At 45.1% G+C, this 16,152-nt stretch overlaps 1 protein-coding gene across 5 annotated transcripts in view; it reads left to right on the top strand.

Annotated features, from left to right (window-relative positions):
• Positions 1–16,152, top strand: part of fat1a (FAT atypical cadherin 1a) — an 84,590-nt gene that overhangs the window by 14,495 nt on the left and 53,943 nt on the right. For all 5 annotated transcript variants that reach the window (XM_063219395.1, XM_063219397.1, XM_063219396.1 and 2 more), the window contains exon 3: positions 8,494–8,808. In XM_063219395.1, the coding sequence (XP_063075465.1) occupies positions 8,494–8,808 (315 nt within the window). The remainder of the gene's footprint in view (positions 1–8,493; positions 8,809–16,152) is intronic.

Genomic DNA, 16,152 nt, shown 5'->3' with positions numbered 1-16,152 from the left:
AAATGTGAAATATGTGTAAAGGCTGAAGTTTGTTGACTTGCCTGGATGTGGTTACTAGGACATTGCCAGTATGCACTCGTGTCAGCACCTACTCATTGAAATATTTAAGAAAATATTACATGATGATGTGTTATATATGTCAGTAATTAACAATATGCTATAACATAACAGGTTATAGGCTAGTACCTAGTCTGGTATTACTGTACCTTTGTACTAATTTCGTTCAGAGGGTCTAGAACCACACATTGCGACTGTAATTCTTTTCAAACATTTGGTGTTAGCAATTGAACCATCCTCACCAGCTTAATGTGGCTTTGCCTTGCTCCAGAAACATTCCCCTGGTGCTATGGCCAGACGCGTAACTCTCAGAAAGCGTGGTTTTATTAAAAAAAATACTTGCATGTAAATGGGGGAAACACTTGTCAGTCTTGTCTTTTCTGTTTAATTGCAAGGGCCTAGCTGGGTAGTAGAGTTAATAGAGATGTGTAATGAATGTAGAGAATGTGAATTCTAACAATCTTTATGGCTGTTGTGAAAGCATAGTGGTCTATTGTGACTGCTCTATAAACATTTCTGCATTTGGTGTCTTCACAATACTTCAGCCATTGCTTTGCTTTAGTACAATATATTGTGAGCCATATCAAAACAGGACTTGGAATTGTTCCTTGTGAAAGTCATCATGCTTACAATGATAGCGATATGGCACTTGGCTTTACATTACCACTGAATGGTAAACTATAAGGCTTTTTACAATATAAATGCATATAATATAACAAATTCTATCACATTCCTACTTCCATCAGACATTCTCGCATTTAAGCTCGTAGGACAAGACCACACACATTCAGCACCGTACCCCTTCCCATCACATGTATGTTGACTTGTCCCTTGTAAATTCACCCGAAGAAGAAAAATCCAATCTTTATAAACTACTTTGGTGTAAAATAAGACATTTAACTGACACTGCTATATCATATTGTTTCATTTTGTGGAAACTGTTTGAAGTCATAGCATTAGGATTCAGTCACTGTACGGTAAGCATGCTTTTTGGTTGAACCAGTTGCTGCTGTTAGCACTTGGCGCATACAATTGCTGAACTACCAATGGTTCTGGATTGACAGCGTCTACTGATGGGCCGGCATGTTTCCTGATGATCGTAGCAATGCATTTGAGTGAAATGTGCGGAGGCACTAGGTGGCGTTAGCCTGGCTTGTTGTACCACTCATGAAGAGTAGAGTACACAGGAGTTGACAGAACCCACCTTTGTATTTGTGTGTGTGTGTGTGTGTGTGTGTGTGTGTGTGTGTGTGTGTGTGTGTGTGTGTGTGTGTGTGTGTGTGTGTGTGTGTGGTTATCGGGGGCATCCATGCGTTTACATGGAAGGATGCACTCGTGCAAAACTAACTGTTTGATGCACTGAGCTTTAGAGTGTGACTGAAAAGTGCAATGTTTTTCCCTCCCCATAATAAGTGGCTTTGGATGGCCACAGTGAGATGACAGCCATACCACGAAAAGCCCCTAACAATGAGTGATGAAGAGAAATGTTCCCCGTGTTATTTATTTCAGCATTGTTACCCTAGAACAAAAACATATTTAACGAGCGCAGGAGAACCTAAACACATTTCTAGTGAAATATCGGCGACACAGACAGCATTGCAATGCGGCAGCCTGGCAACAAGGCTAAAAAGGGCTGGTCTGGGGAGACTGTAAATGGAGTCACTTGGGGCACAAATACTGAGATACGCTGTTTTATGGTTGGAGCACAGTTGTTTGCAGTAGCACTCATATCTAGTAATGGGAGATCCTTTTTGGAGCAGAAAGTCAAGAGATTGTGGTTCTGTTTGAATATGACACTGCCTTTCCATCACTCAGTCACATTCTGGGCTCCTTTGATAGTGGCAAAAAATACACATGAGAGAGACTCTAAATAGCATATGAGGGAGAGAGGGAAAAAAACAGGGCTCTCGAAATGTCAGCAGTGTGTTACAGTAGCTTTTGCTTGCTTCTTGGTGTTATCCAGGTCCTTGTTTTTTTTAAAAGAACACCGTGAACGAACCGTATTCTGTTAATCCCCAACAATACCAATTTGATAATGTCAGTAGAAACTTAAAAGAAGCTCCATTATGCAGTGTAGGGGAGATCATTCGGTATGAAGGGAAAGAAGGTGTAATAGTAATCAGGGGAGCTATGCTGTGCTGGAAGTCCCTCAAGGGGCCAAAAAGGTGGAAGGTCCTAAATACTAATGTGATATTAAAGCTTGTAATGCATGCAGCAGCATAGCCTCGAGGACCCATACAAAAACAGTGGGATACAATGACAATGGGAGCTGTCTGGGCATGTCCCACCAGGCTCTCCGGACTGGAATTAACGGGCTAAAGTCAGAAAATAGAGGCAGCGGGTGAGAGAGAGAAAATAGAGAGAGAGAATCCCACCAGGCATGCTCTAATTGCATCACTCCCTTCCTTTCATTCATTCATTTCATTTTTTGCTGCTCTCTTTCCACACAAGAGACATTTATCAGTTTGGTTTTACTTTTTGGTGTCTGTTCCAACGTCCAACTCTTTCTTTTCCGCCATATTTCCGTTGGCCTACCGTATTTCGAAACATCAGAGTTGGTGATGCTTTTTCACTAAATGGGGTTCATTATGTGCCTATCCACCTAACTCCATCCCGTAAAGACGATCAGATTAGGGTGATATATGGAGCAAGGCACAGTGCTCTACATTGTTAAGCTGGGGAAATTATTTGGCCCGTCTAAATCATTACTAGCCATGGGCCAGCTGTTGATATGGCTTCTTGAGCTGACTGGCTACACGCACATTCTGATGCATGAGGTGGATAAAGGTCGGCCACCCCAGCTCAAACCCGAGAGGCTTTCTCTGGACGCTAATCTCCCTGGTTGGGGATATCAGGGAAATAAGATGGGGCGTGGTGCCCTTAACCGGTGTGGCTCTTGTGTGACAAACACGCATATCGCGAATCTTACTGTGGCTGTTGGAGGGTAATTGGTGTCCTCAGTGGAGTCACAGGCTATTTGTTTATTTATTTCAACGCCTTTGTTTGAAGACCTCTTTAGAAGCTCCTCCGGGGCTTTCTGCCGCTCAGGGCTTTCGCAGTCCTCCGTAGCAAGCAGCGTGCTCTTACGAGTTACAGCTTGTGATCTTCCCTCAGCTAACTAGATATTTTAGACATTGTTGGATATCTGTCTGCAGGCATGGGCTGTTTTCTGTCCATTTTTATTTATTTATTTGTTTAGTACTCTCTTTCCTGCCACATGCTGTGGCTGCACTTCAGACTATTAAATTTTTCAAAAGTTTGAGGCATTAATACTCATACTGAAGATCAGGGTTACTTTGAGCTTCTGAAAACTCTGGGAACTGAGGGAATGATATGATTTAAGTTGTGGGGCATGGAGAGCTTAGCTCAGGGCTGCTGCTAATACACCCAGCTCTCCACAGTGGAGGAATTTGAAATATTTTGCCGGGCTGTGTAAAAGAGAGAGGGGGGAAAGAGAGAAGTAGGCAGGCAGAAAGAGCGAGAGAGAGAAAGAAAGAGAAAGAGAGCGAGAGAGCACTGAGAGTTTATGTAAGCATGTGAGGCAGAAGGAGGCCTAAGAAGGTTGAGGAATGCAGAGAACGGGAGTACAGAATTAGCCAGCCCAGTTCAAAGAAAGCCTCTCTCCCCCTGCAGACCTGAAGAACACAGGCCCTGCGTTGCTCATGAAGCCTGCCGCCCTCTAGCCCTTTCAAACGCTCACATTTTCTTCCCACACAGTGATCTCAGGTTAAATTAAATTAATCCTACCAGTGTCTGCCTGCTGAGGTCAGATGGAAAGTGCTGGAAACAAGGTTCAGAAATCTCAGAATCGTGCAGATGGATGAAGACCAGAAACAGCATGAGAAGCATAGTGCCATCTCCTTGGTGTCGATGCTCATTACAGACATGCTATTTTTATCGCCAGAAAAATATGATATTGACTGTTTTGCAAGCAGAGGAAAATGAGAACCAGGGGATAAACAGGATTTTGTGAATTGTAATCCTCTTTTGACAACCGGTAATCTTTTTGGCTTTCTAATTTGTCTCAATTGCCAGCTTTTAATATGCGTGCAATATGCAGTCTCTCGATGTGTAGCTTGCCATGGCACTGCAACAACCTTGTCTCTTGTGTTTGGGGGTGGTGCCTGAATGGGTAAAGAAGTGTGAAGGATACCGAAGTGGCCATGCTCGTCACTACATGAGTGAAGGCAGGTGTCTACATATGTGCTCCCCGTCCTATCCCATTGTTTGCTGTGCAGCCGTCAGTCCATTGTGAAAATACTTGGTGAGGAATGGGTGAAACTAACTCTGCCCTATAAAGGCAAAGTGCAATATCTACATATTTTGTCAAGGTTCAGTTTAGACTGAAAATGGTCGTCAATGCACCTTCTTTATCTTGTGACAAAGTCGTATAGTGCAAATGTGTCCCTTTTTAGAGATATTGCTTTGTCAAATTTGCAGTAATACAGCATATAACGGAATACCAAGGCTCCGAAAGCTTTTTTTCTCGGTTTCAATGGCACAGTTACTGCACTTTGCCTTTGTAGGGCAGAGCTGCCAACCCTGTCAGCCTCTGATTACCCTCCCAGAGAACATAGGAGTGCAAAGTTGAGGTTCCCTGCTGTGAGCTAAAATGGGGCCCTGGTATAGTCCATCATGTAAGCTTCTGATGCATTCCCATTACAGGGGAGGCGTAAAGCCCCCACCCCTTTCATTGCGGGTTGCCGCCGCCGCTCGCTCTGTGGCCTTTCCCTTGCTTCTCTCCTACTCGGTTTGTCTCCCACTATTTCACAGTCATACTCAGCCACATTGTCTGTGCTGTTTACAATTGATCTAGTCTCCGCTTGGCTACGTGCTCCTCCCTTCGTCTGGAGGCAAATTGTGTTGTGTACACAGATGGGCGTGAATGTTTTAATTTTTTCAACAGTTTTGCGAGACATTTGTTACTATTATTGATCGCAAGAGACATTACGAATCCATTCACAACACAGATATACTGTACACTCATGTATCAGATGTCTGCCCCACGGTGGGTGCTAACAGCTGTCGTTGGAGTGGGGAATCTGGGGACAGGTACTTGTGAAAAATCTAGCCTGGGGGTGAAAAGATGAACAGACAAAGTGTAGAGTGCGCAGAGAGAGGCAGACAGGCCTTTTGTTTTCCACCCCCCCTAAGGACAGGTTTTGTAACTTCCTCCATAAATGTTGGTTTGCAGGTGTGATCAAATATATGAGGCGTCTCTTGTACAAAATGATCCAGTGAGGTAAGATAGGATTCCAGGCCGCGTCTTAAGCAAACAGGAAGGCTGTGACTAATATTTTATGAGGTGTTAGTCAGCATTAAGTGTTCTCAGGTTTAAGCTGATTGAGAATTAAAACCTGGAAGATGCATTCCAAGGCAAACCTGCTAGGATAAGATAGCTATTGAAATGCAAAGCATTAGGATTTTGAAAAAAAATAAACTATTGGTGCAAACTCCATAAGTCAAGAATCTCTCTCTACTTTCCGAGGAGGACTTAGTACATTAAAAAAGACGGCTAGAAATATCCCTGTAAATGTAGTCTGCAGTCTGACAACTTGGTGTCCAGAGCTCATAGAGCATTGCCTAGAAGCTGACCCAGCCCGTTTCTACTCAAAGAGTATAACAAACGAGGGCAGTTGTCACTTTATAAGACATGAAGTGGTTTTTGCTAAGGTTGGTGAGTGAAGCAGTGAGGTGCTCTGCGAGGGGTGACAGAGAAAAAAATGAAAGGACAGAAAAGTGCGAGTAAGAGCAAAAGATTTCTCTTTGGCAACCTCTGTCAAACAGACGGGCACTCAAGCAGGGCACTCAAGCATGGGTGTAGGCTTGGCACAAGTCTCTTTTCTCTCTCCGTTCACGCTGACCACTCTTCTTCTCTCTCAGTCCATTCTTCTGCTCATCTCTTTATTTGCCCCCTATACTCTAATTCACTCATCACTCTCTATATCTCTGTATGTGCCTGTCTGACTCACAGCATCATTCGCCTCTCCGTCTATGCCACTCTTTCCCTTACATGTGATCTCCCACTGTCACATTCTCACACCCCTTATCCACCCTTCCTATGCTCTTTCCCTCCCTTCCTCCATCCCCCCATCCCTCTCTGCAGGGTTTGCCCTTTACTCTCCTCTCTCACGCTGTCTCCCTTAGTGTGTAGCCCTCTCCGTCTCTTCAGCTCCCCTCTGCACTTCCATCTGCCTCTCTCCTTTCCTCCCGTCCTCCCACTCATCCTCCCCTCCCCCGTACTCTCTCTCTCTCTCTTTCCTCGCCTGAATCCCTTCATCCTCTTCACTTGCCAATTCGCTCATTCTTCTCCACCCCCTGCAAACGAATGCACAGCGTAGAAGACACTCACTGACTCCCATACTGCCTTGCTGCTTCCTACAAGTTAGATAGACACTCACATTTTTTATTTATGAAGCACATTTACAATTCCCTGTTCTGCACTTCCTTCTCCAGAATCTCCCTGTGCAGCTCGGGTGCAACTGCCGCCAGTCAATCTTAGCACACTGGTTGCCTTGAACAAGCACATTTGGTGATCTACCAACCTTTTTTTGGACTCCCACTGTCCTGCCCAAATGCATGCACTCAAAAACACACAGTCACACACGCACATATGAACGCACACAACACACGCACATATGAACGCACACAACACACGCGCACACACACAAACACACACAATCACACCAGCGTCATACATCTACTCCAAACTACGGAGGTTGTGGGTGTGATGGCTTTGTGTGTGTGTGCCCTCCATCCATCTCAGTCCCACCCACCTATTGACATCTAGGTTGTACTTTTCTACTTGGAATCTTTAACATCAAGAGTATCATACGGGAAGATGCATGGGCCATTCTACACTCCCCTGTCCCTTGCCTCAAGGAAATGTGGCTTAAGTAGGCTAGTATCTGCTTTTCTAGGGCTCACCATCCCACCCGATAAGAGCCCTAAAGCTAACTCCAGGCCGCTATAATGAAGAGTAATGAGGGGGGGGGGAGTCAAATAAAACAGAGAAGGAAGAAGGGAGAAAGACTTAGGAGAAGAGAAATAGTGTGGAATGTGAATGTGATCTATAACTTTTTTGGTATGATGTTCCCCTGAGGCTTGTTCCTGGCCCCTGAGTCAGTTACAAACCCACAGTGCAAGTCATTGAGTTACGGGCCGGGGCCAGAGGTGTGTTAGCACTCTGTGTGTGTGGGGGCTTGGCTTCTTGAGATGAGCTGAACTTACAACAAAAGACTATGGGAGGAGGCCTATGGATAGGTGGTGTGTGGTTGTGTGTGCGTGACAGTGGTGGATTGTTTCTGGAAGGCATGGGATAGGCTCTTATCTACAGTGCGTGGTAGGTAGGCAAGGAAGGCGGAAATGAAGGCTGATAATCCAGGTCACTATAAACTTTGGACTGGGAGTGCCTACATGGGAGTGCCCCGCCTTTACAGCGAATACAGCACACCCATGCTCTTCAAAGAGACGCTTGGTGGGCTCATTACTTTATGGCTTATAATAACGGCAATCAGGAAGTCGTTTTGGATTTCAATGAACCCATTACACATCAGTGTTGTTCCGTTTTTTTTCAAAGGTACCAGTATGTATCATTCAAATTAAGTCTGTTGACTTTTGATCCTTGCCCCTCCTTGGAACCACAGTGAACGAATGGTTGGACTTGAAACTCTTGGCATGATATTTGAATGAGAAGTTTTTCCTCCCTGCTCAGTACTAAAACAAAGATGCTAGTCAGTGTGTGTGTGTGTGTGTGTTTAGAGAAGGGAAAATTAACGGCCCATGTTGTGGCCTTATGTTTGCTCAGCGATCTCTCAAGCCCCTCCTCAAGTCAGCGGTACCCGTCTGTGAGGCAGCGGCAGCTGATATGTTAAGGCCTGTTTGTTTGCTCAGCTGAAAAGTAAGCTTAGATAGCTGGCAATAAAGTTCTCTCGTTCTCTCTCTCTCTCTCTCTCTCTCTCTCTCTCTCTCTCTCTCTCTCTCTCTCTCTCTCTCTCTCTCTCTCTCTCTTCCTTTGGCTTTTCATGTCATGGCATGACTTCACGATGCTAGTGTCACGCCCTGGCATAGCCTGTGTCCAATGACTCATGGCCATTGCAATGACTTCAGCTCAAAACTTTCAAATTTAAAGTTTAAATCATAACAGTGGAACCATGAACCCCATTTTAGGTTGTGGGCACCAAACATTGGGATATCCATGCATACGATATCAAGTGACTTAAACTCAATATGAAGTGACTTAAACCACAATCAACCCAACTGTCACAGCACACAAAACTTTGTATTTCTTTTGAAGTAAGTGCTAGGATATTAACACACACTTGGTATAATGGCATATACTTTATGTATTCTGGCACATTTGTGTATGTGTGAGAGTGTAGTTTTAACACAATAGAATAACAAACGTCCTATTTTTTGTCTTTTTGTCAATTTTAGGTGTTATCCGGACTCAAGAGCTCCTTGATCACGAGACCACGCCTCACTACTGGCTGACGGTGTATGCCACTGACCATGGTGTTGTCCCCCTGTCCTCATTCGTCGAGGTGTATGTGGAGGTGCAGGATGTCAATGACAATGCGCCACAGACCTCAGAGCCGGTTTACTATCCCACCGTGATGGAGAACTCACCCAAAGATGTCTCCATCATCCAGATCGAAGCCTTTGACCCCGACACGCGCTCCAGCGACAAGCTGTCCTACCGCATCACCAGTGGGAACCCGCAAGGCTTCTTTGCCATCAACCCCAAGACAGGTAAGAGTGGGAGGATGAATGTTGCTGTATGATGTTGTGCTTTGGTGGTTTATTTAAAAATTCCTTTCATGATGTGGTCAAAGAACCAACAGTGTACACATTAGGATAGTAGCCAGATACCATTTAGTTTCTTCCTTCCGCTGTAGTCTAGCTTCACCGAAATTTCACTGTCTGCTAAATTCCAGCCCCTCAATAGAGACTAAAACACAAGGGTGCAGACCCAATCTTTTACAGTATACTCTGGCAAAGACCGTCAAAAACAGGGTTACACAGTCTGTGCACAGAAAAGAAGCGGAGCAGATAGAGTGGGTGTTAAATGTGCCCTTAAATGAGACCACAGGAGACTCCCCGAGTTGCCTCTCTGATGTATGGAAACAGTGTGCATCCAAACTGAGCCTTAGAATAGGAAAAAATAAAAGGCAAGTCAGTGGGGCAGGAGTCTTAAGACACTTCAGAAATCTGGAGCTCATCTCTGCCCCTTTTTTTCTTTTTCTCTTTCTCTTTCCCCATCTCCATCCCTCTGTCTTTTGCTTTACCAAGGGAACACTGTGTACACATATGGTGCTCTCTAAATGGACCCTTGCTGAATATTTCATGGTGTCGTCTGTTTTTTTCTTCCGTTCATTCTCTCTCAGTGGAGGAACCTCGTGGCATTTTAGTTTTAGATGAGAGAGAGCGGTAGTAGTAGGTGCCAACACAGGCCTTTGTGTACGCCAGATAAACCATGAAGTCCTCCCCCTCTACATCTAAGCTTCTTGGCACTCTGTGTGCTTGCTGTGTCAGTTTTTTTTTCTCCTGTACATCCCCTTTTCCTATATCTTACTTTGATTCATGTTCCCCCCCACAAGAAACCTATGTGTGGAGAAACACATGAATGGTAATGTTTTGCAATTCTTGTAAATGTAGATTTATTTGTCAAGAGTGTAATATTGCCTGAGACAACATGTGAAGAGTTCAGATGCAAAACCCCCTAACTCCATTTCTGAAGACCTGCACTTCTATACTTTTAGAGGACCCTGTTGTTGGTTTGGTTTACATTCATGTACTTGATAATACATAGAAATAGTTATATTACATAAATAAAATAAAAAATATGCAATTTTGATAGCTTTGTATTAAGTAAAAATGAATTAAGATTATTTTCTGGAAAGGCACTTAGGGGGTTTTGCATCTGAACTCTTCATGTGTTTAAGTTCATGGACCAATGCTTTCATCACCATCGCTCCTCCTGCACTGCTATGTGTGGTCTGCTCTCTCGTCAACGAAACGACAGTTATTTTCTGCGAGCGGCGACCCCATTGCAAGTTCCCAGACCAAATAAGGGTTTGTTGTGTCGATGGCGCGTCCGCAGCTGGCGGCTGTCCAGTACAGGAGGGAAGCATTGAGAGAGTGAATTAGTGTGTGTGTGTGCGTGTGTGTGTGTGTGTGTGTGTGTGCGTGTGTGTGTGTGTGTGTGTGTGTGTGTTCGTGTGTGTGCGTGTGTGTGTGTGCGTGCGTGCGTGCGAGCGAGCGAGTGAGAGAGAGAGATTGGACAGAGACAGTGACTTTGGAATCTGTTATGGAGCTTGTTTAACATTAACTGTGAAGTTGGATAGCGGCGGAAGGTCTAATGAAGTGGCAAGTGGTTGACTGGATCCCTTTGGGCCAGACGGTAAATCTTAGCCGAGCAATAAAGGGGTGCAGTGAAAACATGCAATGGCAGACACACTACATGTAACACAAGCTCTCAAACGCACACAGATAGTCTGGTGTGTGTGTGCACGCACGTGTGTGTGTGTGTGTGTGTGTGTGTGTGTGTGTGTGTGTGTGTGTGTGTGTGTGTGCCAGTGCGTGCGTGCATGCCTGTGAGTGCGTGCGTGTGTGTCACTTAAACATCACAGTGACTCAATTTAACCATCTTTGTCGTTCGAATCTGAAAAAAAAAGATTTGAAAAGAAAGCAAAGTTTAATCCTTTTCTTTTTATTTTTTGATGGGCTCAGCAGAATCTCCAGCAGTCCCACTTTTGAGATCGATAAAACATTGTCAATACTTGACCCAGGGATCAATTGAAGGTGACCCCAATGATTTTCAGTTAACCCTGAGATTCCGAGATTCCCTCATCTAATTAGGTGAAATCTGGCCAGGTTGAGGCGGGGGGGTGGGGCTCTCAGAAGTTAGACCCCCACTGAAACGCAACGATTTGAGATTCTAAGTGGGTGTTCTAAGTGTTCCATCATGGGATGATAGATTTTCTGTGGCCTCTAACATCAGCATTATGGATCTCAGTGTTTGGACATTTCTGCTTCAGGAGGGATGGGCTTAGATGAGACGGATAACCTGTTTCTGCATCCTTCTTTCATGTTCAAAAAAAGAAATGGAAATGTTCTGCTCACAAAGGGTACATTTTTTTTTTTTTGCTTTCAGGGGATTAAGTTTGGTTTTAAGGGGACCAAGATAGGTTTTATGTTCCATTGGAAGAAAAACTGCATATTTAATGTGTGTGTGTGTGTGTGTGTGTGTGTGTGCGTATGCGTGTTTAAGATACTTTTTTTTTTAGGTTTGAGGAGATAAACGTGAAAATTTAAAAAGAGTGATTGCTTGTTCTGTCTGTATACATGTGTGCATGCGTGCGTGCGTGCGTGCATGTGTGCGTGTGTGTTGGCAGTACAATCATGCATATGAAATCTCTTTTAAAACTTCAGTGAAACACAAATCACCAGAAGCCCAGAATGCAATTGTCTGCCATTGGCCACCTTCCAGTCCTCCTTATGTGTGTAGTTACAGCAGAGACACACCAGACTAAAGAAAGAGCATCACATGAAATGCATCAAAATAAATTAAAAACAATGAAACTGCATAATGCTCAAGCGTGCCTCTCAGGCCCGGCAGCATGTGGTACACAAAAGTATCGTCTGATGTTCAAAGGCTTTGGTGGACGAAGGAAGCGCACACAATTCGGAAATACAAAAAATGATAGCTTTTACTAACAGTTTTTGATTGTAGTACACATAAAAACCCTGTTTTTTGCTTCATTGACAAAACCGTTAATTCAATGGCAACACTGACGGGATGAAAACGGGGAACATTCAAGAGTATGTGTGCGTGCGTACTGAAAAATCCCGGTGAGCCTTAGACACATTTTTGGACGATATGTGATGGACACATACCTTCACCTGAATGGCCAGTCACTTCTCTGGTGGTCGTTGCACCACCACCAGTACACACACACACACACACACACACACACACACACACACACACACACACACACACACACACACACACACACACACACACACACACACACACACACACACACACACCTCTGCACCCTCCCCCATTCTCGCGCCTCAGTAAACCTCAGTAAACCCCAGGATGAAAGGCTTTCATTCGTTGTTTTTATTCTGCCGAGTAAACAAGTCCTGCTGTTCTCCCACCGTCTGGCTCTGGTCTTTCATTAAAGTGCAAGGGAAGCTCTATCTGTCCTGTACTGTCTTTCTCTTCCTCTCCTCTTTTTCATTCCTCTTCCTTTGCTCTCATATACCACTCAGTCTTTTTTCACTTGGTCTTTCTTGGCTTGTCACCATTTGTGTCTCTTCAACCCAGACAGTGTAAAAGTCCAAATGACAATTGAGGTTATGACTCCTTGATTTTTTTTTTTTACTCCTATCTCTCTCTCTCTCTCTCTCTCACTCTCATTCGCTCACTCACTCACTCACTCACTCACTCACTCACTCACTCACTCACTCTCTCTCTCTCTCTCTCTCTCTCTCTCTCTCTCTCTCTCTCTCTCTCTCTCTCTCTCTCTTTCTTTCTATCTCTCTCTCTCTCTCTCTCTCTCTCTGTTCCCATCTCTGGCTCTTTTTCTCTATTCTTCCTGGTACAGAGTAAAGCGAGGTGCAGTTGTTATACCGTACTGCTCAGCGCCAAAGTCCAAGCAGCAGGCCACTGGAGTCAGGCTGACCTTAATCTCCCGCCCCTGATTATGTGTGTGTGTGTGTGTGTTGGAGAGTGCGTTCATGTGGGTCTCGGCGCGAGTGTGGCAGTGTAATAGTAGGTGTGCTGTGCGCACATGGGGGTTTGTGTGTGGCCTGTGTAGGAGGATGATGTTAGGGTGTGGGCAGCAGGAAGTGTGTGTGTGTGCCGTGCGTGTGTGTTTGCCGTGTATGTGCGTGCGCGTGTGTGTGCGTGCGCGCGTGTGTATGTGTGTGTGTGTGTGTGTGTGTCGCTTGGTCGCATGTGTGCATTTACGCATGCATGTGTTTGCTTATGTCAGCATGCTTTGGCCTGGTGGGTAATGGTAGGTGTGCATGTGTGTATTTATGTGACGGCATTCCTCTGTAGTAGCAGGGTCTCGGCGGAGAGTTTGTAATTGTGTGTGTGTGCGTGTGTGTCTGTGTGTTTTCCTCTGTGTGTGTGTGTGTGTGTGTGTGTGTGAGTGTTGGGTGTGTGTGTGTGTGTTTCACCTTGTCGTGTGTGTGTGTGTTTGTGTGTGTGTGTGTGTGTGTGTGTGTGGTGGTGGTGGTGGTGGTGGTGTTGGGGGGGTGGGGGTGGGGGGTGAATACTGCATGTGTGCAATACAATATTATGTTGTGCATGTGCACTGTCATGTAATCCCGCGGTGCCCTGTCAGTTGGACACACGTGAATGCTTGGTCTCCCTGACCTGCTGTGTTGGAAACCCACCCAGCGATGAGGACAAAGTAGAGCAGGCTTACAGCACTGCATTCCTCAGCACTGCTCTCTCTTTATGCCTTGTCTGTCTTTGCCCTCTTTTTTTCCACCATTGTACCTGACTTTTCACTACACCAACCTACCCCTAAAGGCAAACAATATCACTGCCATCCCCTCCCTCCCTCCCACCCTCTCTCTCTCTCACCCTCCCTCTCCCTCTCTCTCTCTCTCTCTCTCTCCTCTCTCTCTCTCTCTCTCTCTCCTCTCTCTCTCTCTCTCTCTCTCTCTCCCCGACCTCTCTCTCCCCCCGACCTCTCTCTCTCTCTCTCTCTCTCTCTCTCTCTCTCTCTCTCTCTCTCTCTCTCTCTCTCTCTCTCTCTCTCACACACACACACACACACATTGATTTTCACTGTCTGTGTCTGTTTCTGCCCTGGGTGTCCTTTTTCTCTTGCACCTATCCATCCCCCACCCCCCATACACCTTTGGCCTCTGTAAGCAATGTGGGCGGAGGATCACAGCTGCCACTACTGCACCTCTCCCAGCTAAAAACAGCATTTCGTATTTTTTTACATGGAGACTAGTGAATGTGTGGGGGAAATGCTTGGGAAATGCATCAGTTTTTATTATTTTTTTGATACATAAGAACCAAAAAGCTGAGTTGAACTCCAACAAAATATTAGTGACGTGTGGTTGCGTGTACAGCTCTGTGTGTGTTTTACTGCAGTTGATCACCTGGTAGAGACGGTGAAGTATCTGATCCAATGCGGTGCATCCCTTTTTTGATGCTGGATGCTGCATGCTGCATGCTGCTGCAGACCACTGCAAAGTGCCCATTCACAGTGTTGATGACAAATACATGCGTGAATTAGCAGCTTGCTCAAAGCATTGTCTTCATTTTTGTGCTCTTCGTGGTGTCGTGATGAACATTTTGCCTTATTTTATTTTTTTGAAAAAATTGTATGATTTTTGAAAGCATTTTTTCAGGCCTTGGTTAGTACATAGCCTTGGTTAGTTTGATAGTTATTTGGAAGTGATTAGATGTCCTGATTATTGCAGTGCGTGCAGTAAATGGGTTTCCTCTGAGTGCTCCTGTACTTCATCTGCAGTAGAGGTGCTGAGAAATCACGGCCTTTGTGTTGAATGTGAAAGATGAACCCATGCGATTATTTTACGTCCATTCAAAAGGGAGCACTGCCCACACCCCCGTCCCACTGTGTCTGGTATGCACAGACAGTTATTGTGGGGGAGGGAGGGGAGTTTAAAAGGAAAATCTCTCTAATGCGTTTGCAAGCAGGGATTCTTCTAACAGAGTTTTTTTTTTCCATACGCATAGCTAATCCCTGGAGTAGCATGAAAAGCCGTTGTTATCGGGTGGTGGTGGTGGTGGTGGTGGTGTGGGGGGGTGAAAGCAAGCGGTCATAGCCGGTGGGGTCTTTGCAGTAAATCATCTACTCACTGGATCTGGCATCAGCTTTCAACAACGTCTCCTCTGTTGAGAGAAGGGGGGGGGGTAAAGAAGAAAAACATTGTCAGCCGTGCTTTTGAAAAGGCTCAGGTCTGGGAGCGAGTGGAAGCCAGTTAGGAAATGGATACTACCTCCAACAACTTCCAGCTATTTCCTGAGATTTTTTTTTGTTCTTTTGTCATAGTGGGTTGGGGGTTGGATGGCAATGTGTGATAGGTGAGCTGTTGGCAGGATGCACCGAATGTTATAAAGACAGGAAAAATGCAGAGAGAAGGAGGGATGAAAAGGGATATGTTGAAAAATGGAGAGGTAGAGGAATAGAGGCTGAGAGAAGAGAAATAAAGCTCGACCATGATCTCCCGACCATGTCTGAAATGATTGTTGGAAGTCCTAGATATGTCTGATATGCCTGACGTGACGTCTGAGGCTTGCTGTAAGCACACCTGTGGTAATATTAGGTCTGGTAACATTTTTGGCCATAGACAGACTTTGACCATACAGCTGACCGTTCCAGCTATATTCTCTGCAGTTGTAGAATAATACAAATATACAGTGTTTTTAAAACCCGATGATCCCCATGTGGGATATTGTTTTGCTTTTGTGGTCTCCTTTATCGGTCATGAACTCCACTGCACCTCTCTAAATGGATGGCCCAGACACAAGAGACAGAGGGAAGAGCACTAATGGCATGATAACAGTGGAGAAGCCCCAGCTGCTACTCTGGAGATCACCACAGCATCCAATTAGTCCACCAGTCAAATGGGCATTCCCTGCAAATAGTCACGCAAAAGGACTCAGCATCTGGACAAGCCGCCTAGCTGCCTTTAACGCCATAAAACGCCTTGTCTGGCGCGATCTGCAGCACTGACATTCTCGTTGTAATTCAACGAAGCGAGCCTGTTGAAGCTTTTTTTTTATCCTAAGTGGGTTGACACACTCCCTCCCTCAGATCAAAATGGAGGAAGCGTACACTAAAATGATATGTAAATTCGTTTTGGCGTCGGCCGAAAATGTTTCCAGAATTGCTATTTGTTGCTTATTTGACAAGGCTGATGAGTTTCCGAGATCTGGTGGTGCTGCCTGCTCCCTCTGGCTCCTCTCTCTCAGTGGAGCAGACTGATTGGCTGGGATGGCCGATGTGGGCGGGGCACTTACGGCACCTTGTATTTGTTTGTGTTTCCTCATATGAATATCCATTTGATGAGCTCTATTGAGCACCTAGT

This window comes from Engraulis encrasicolus, chromosome 16, assembly GCF_034702125.1.
Source record: "Engraulis encrasicolus isolate BLACKSEA-1 chromosome 16, IST_EnEncr_1.0, whole genome shotgun sequence".
NCBI lineage: Eukaryota > Metazoa > Chordata > Actinopteri > Clupeiformes > Engraulidae > Engraulis > Engraulis encrasicolus.
The sequence above is the reverse complement of the archived record's forward strand: the minus strand, read 5'-3'. Positions and strand labels throughout refer to the sequence as shown.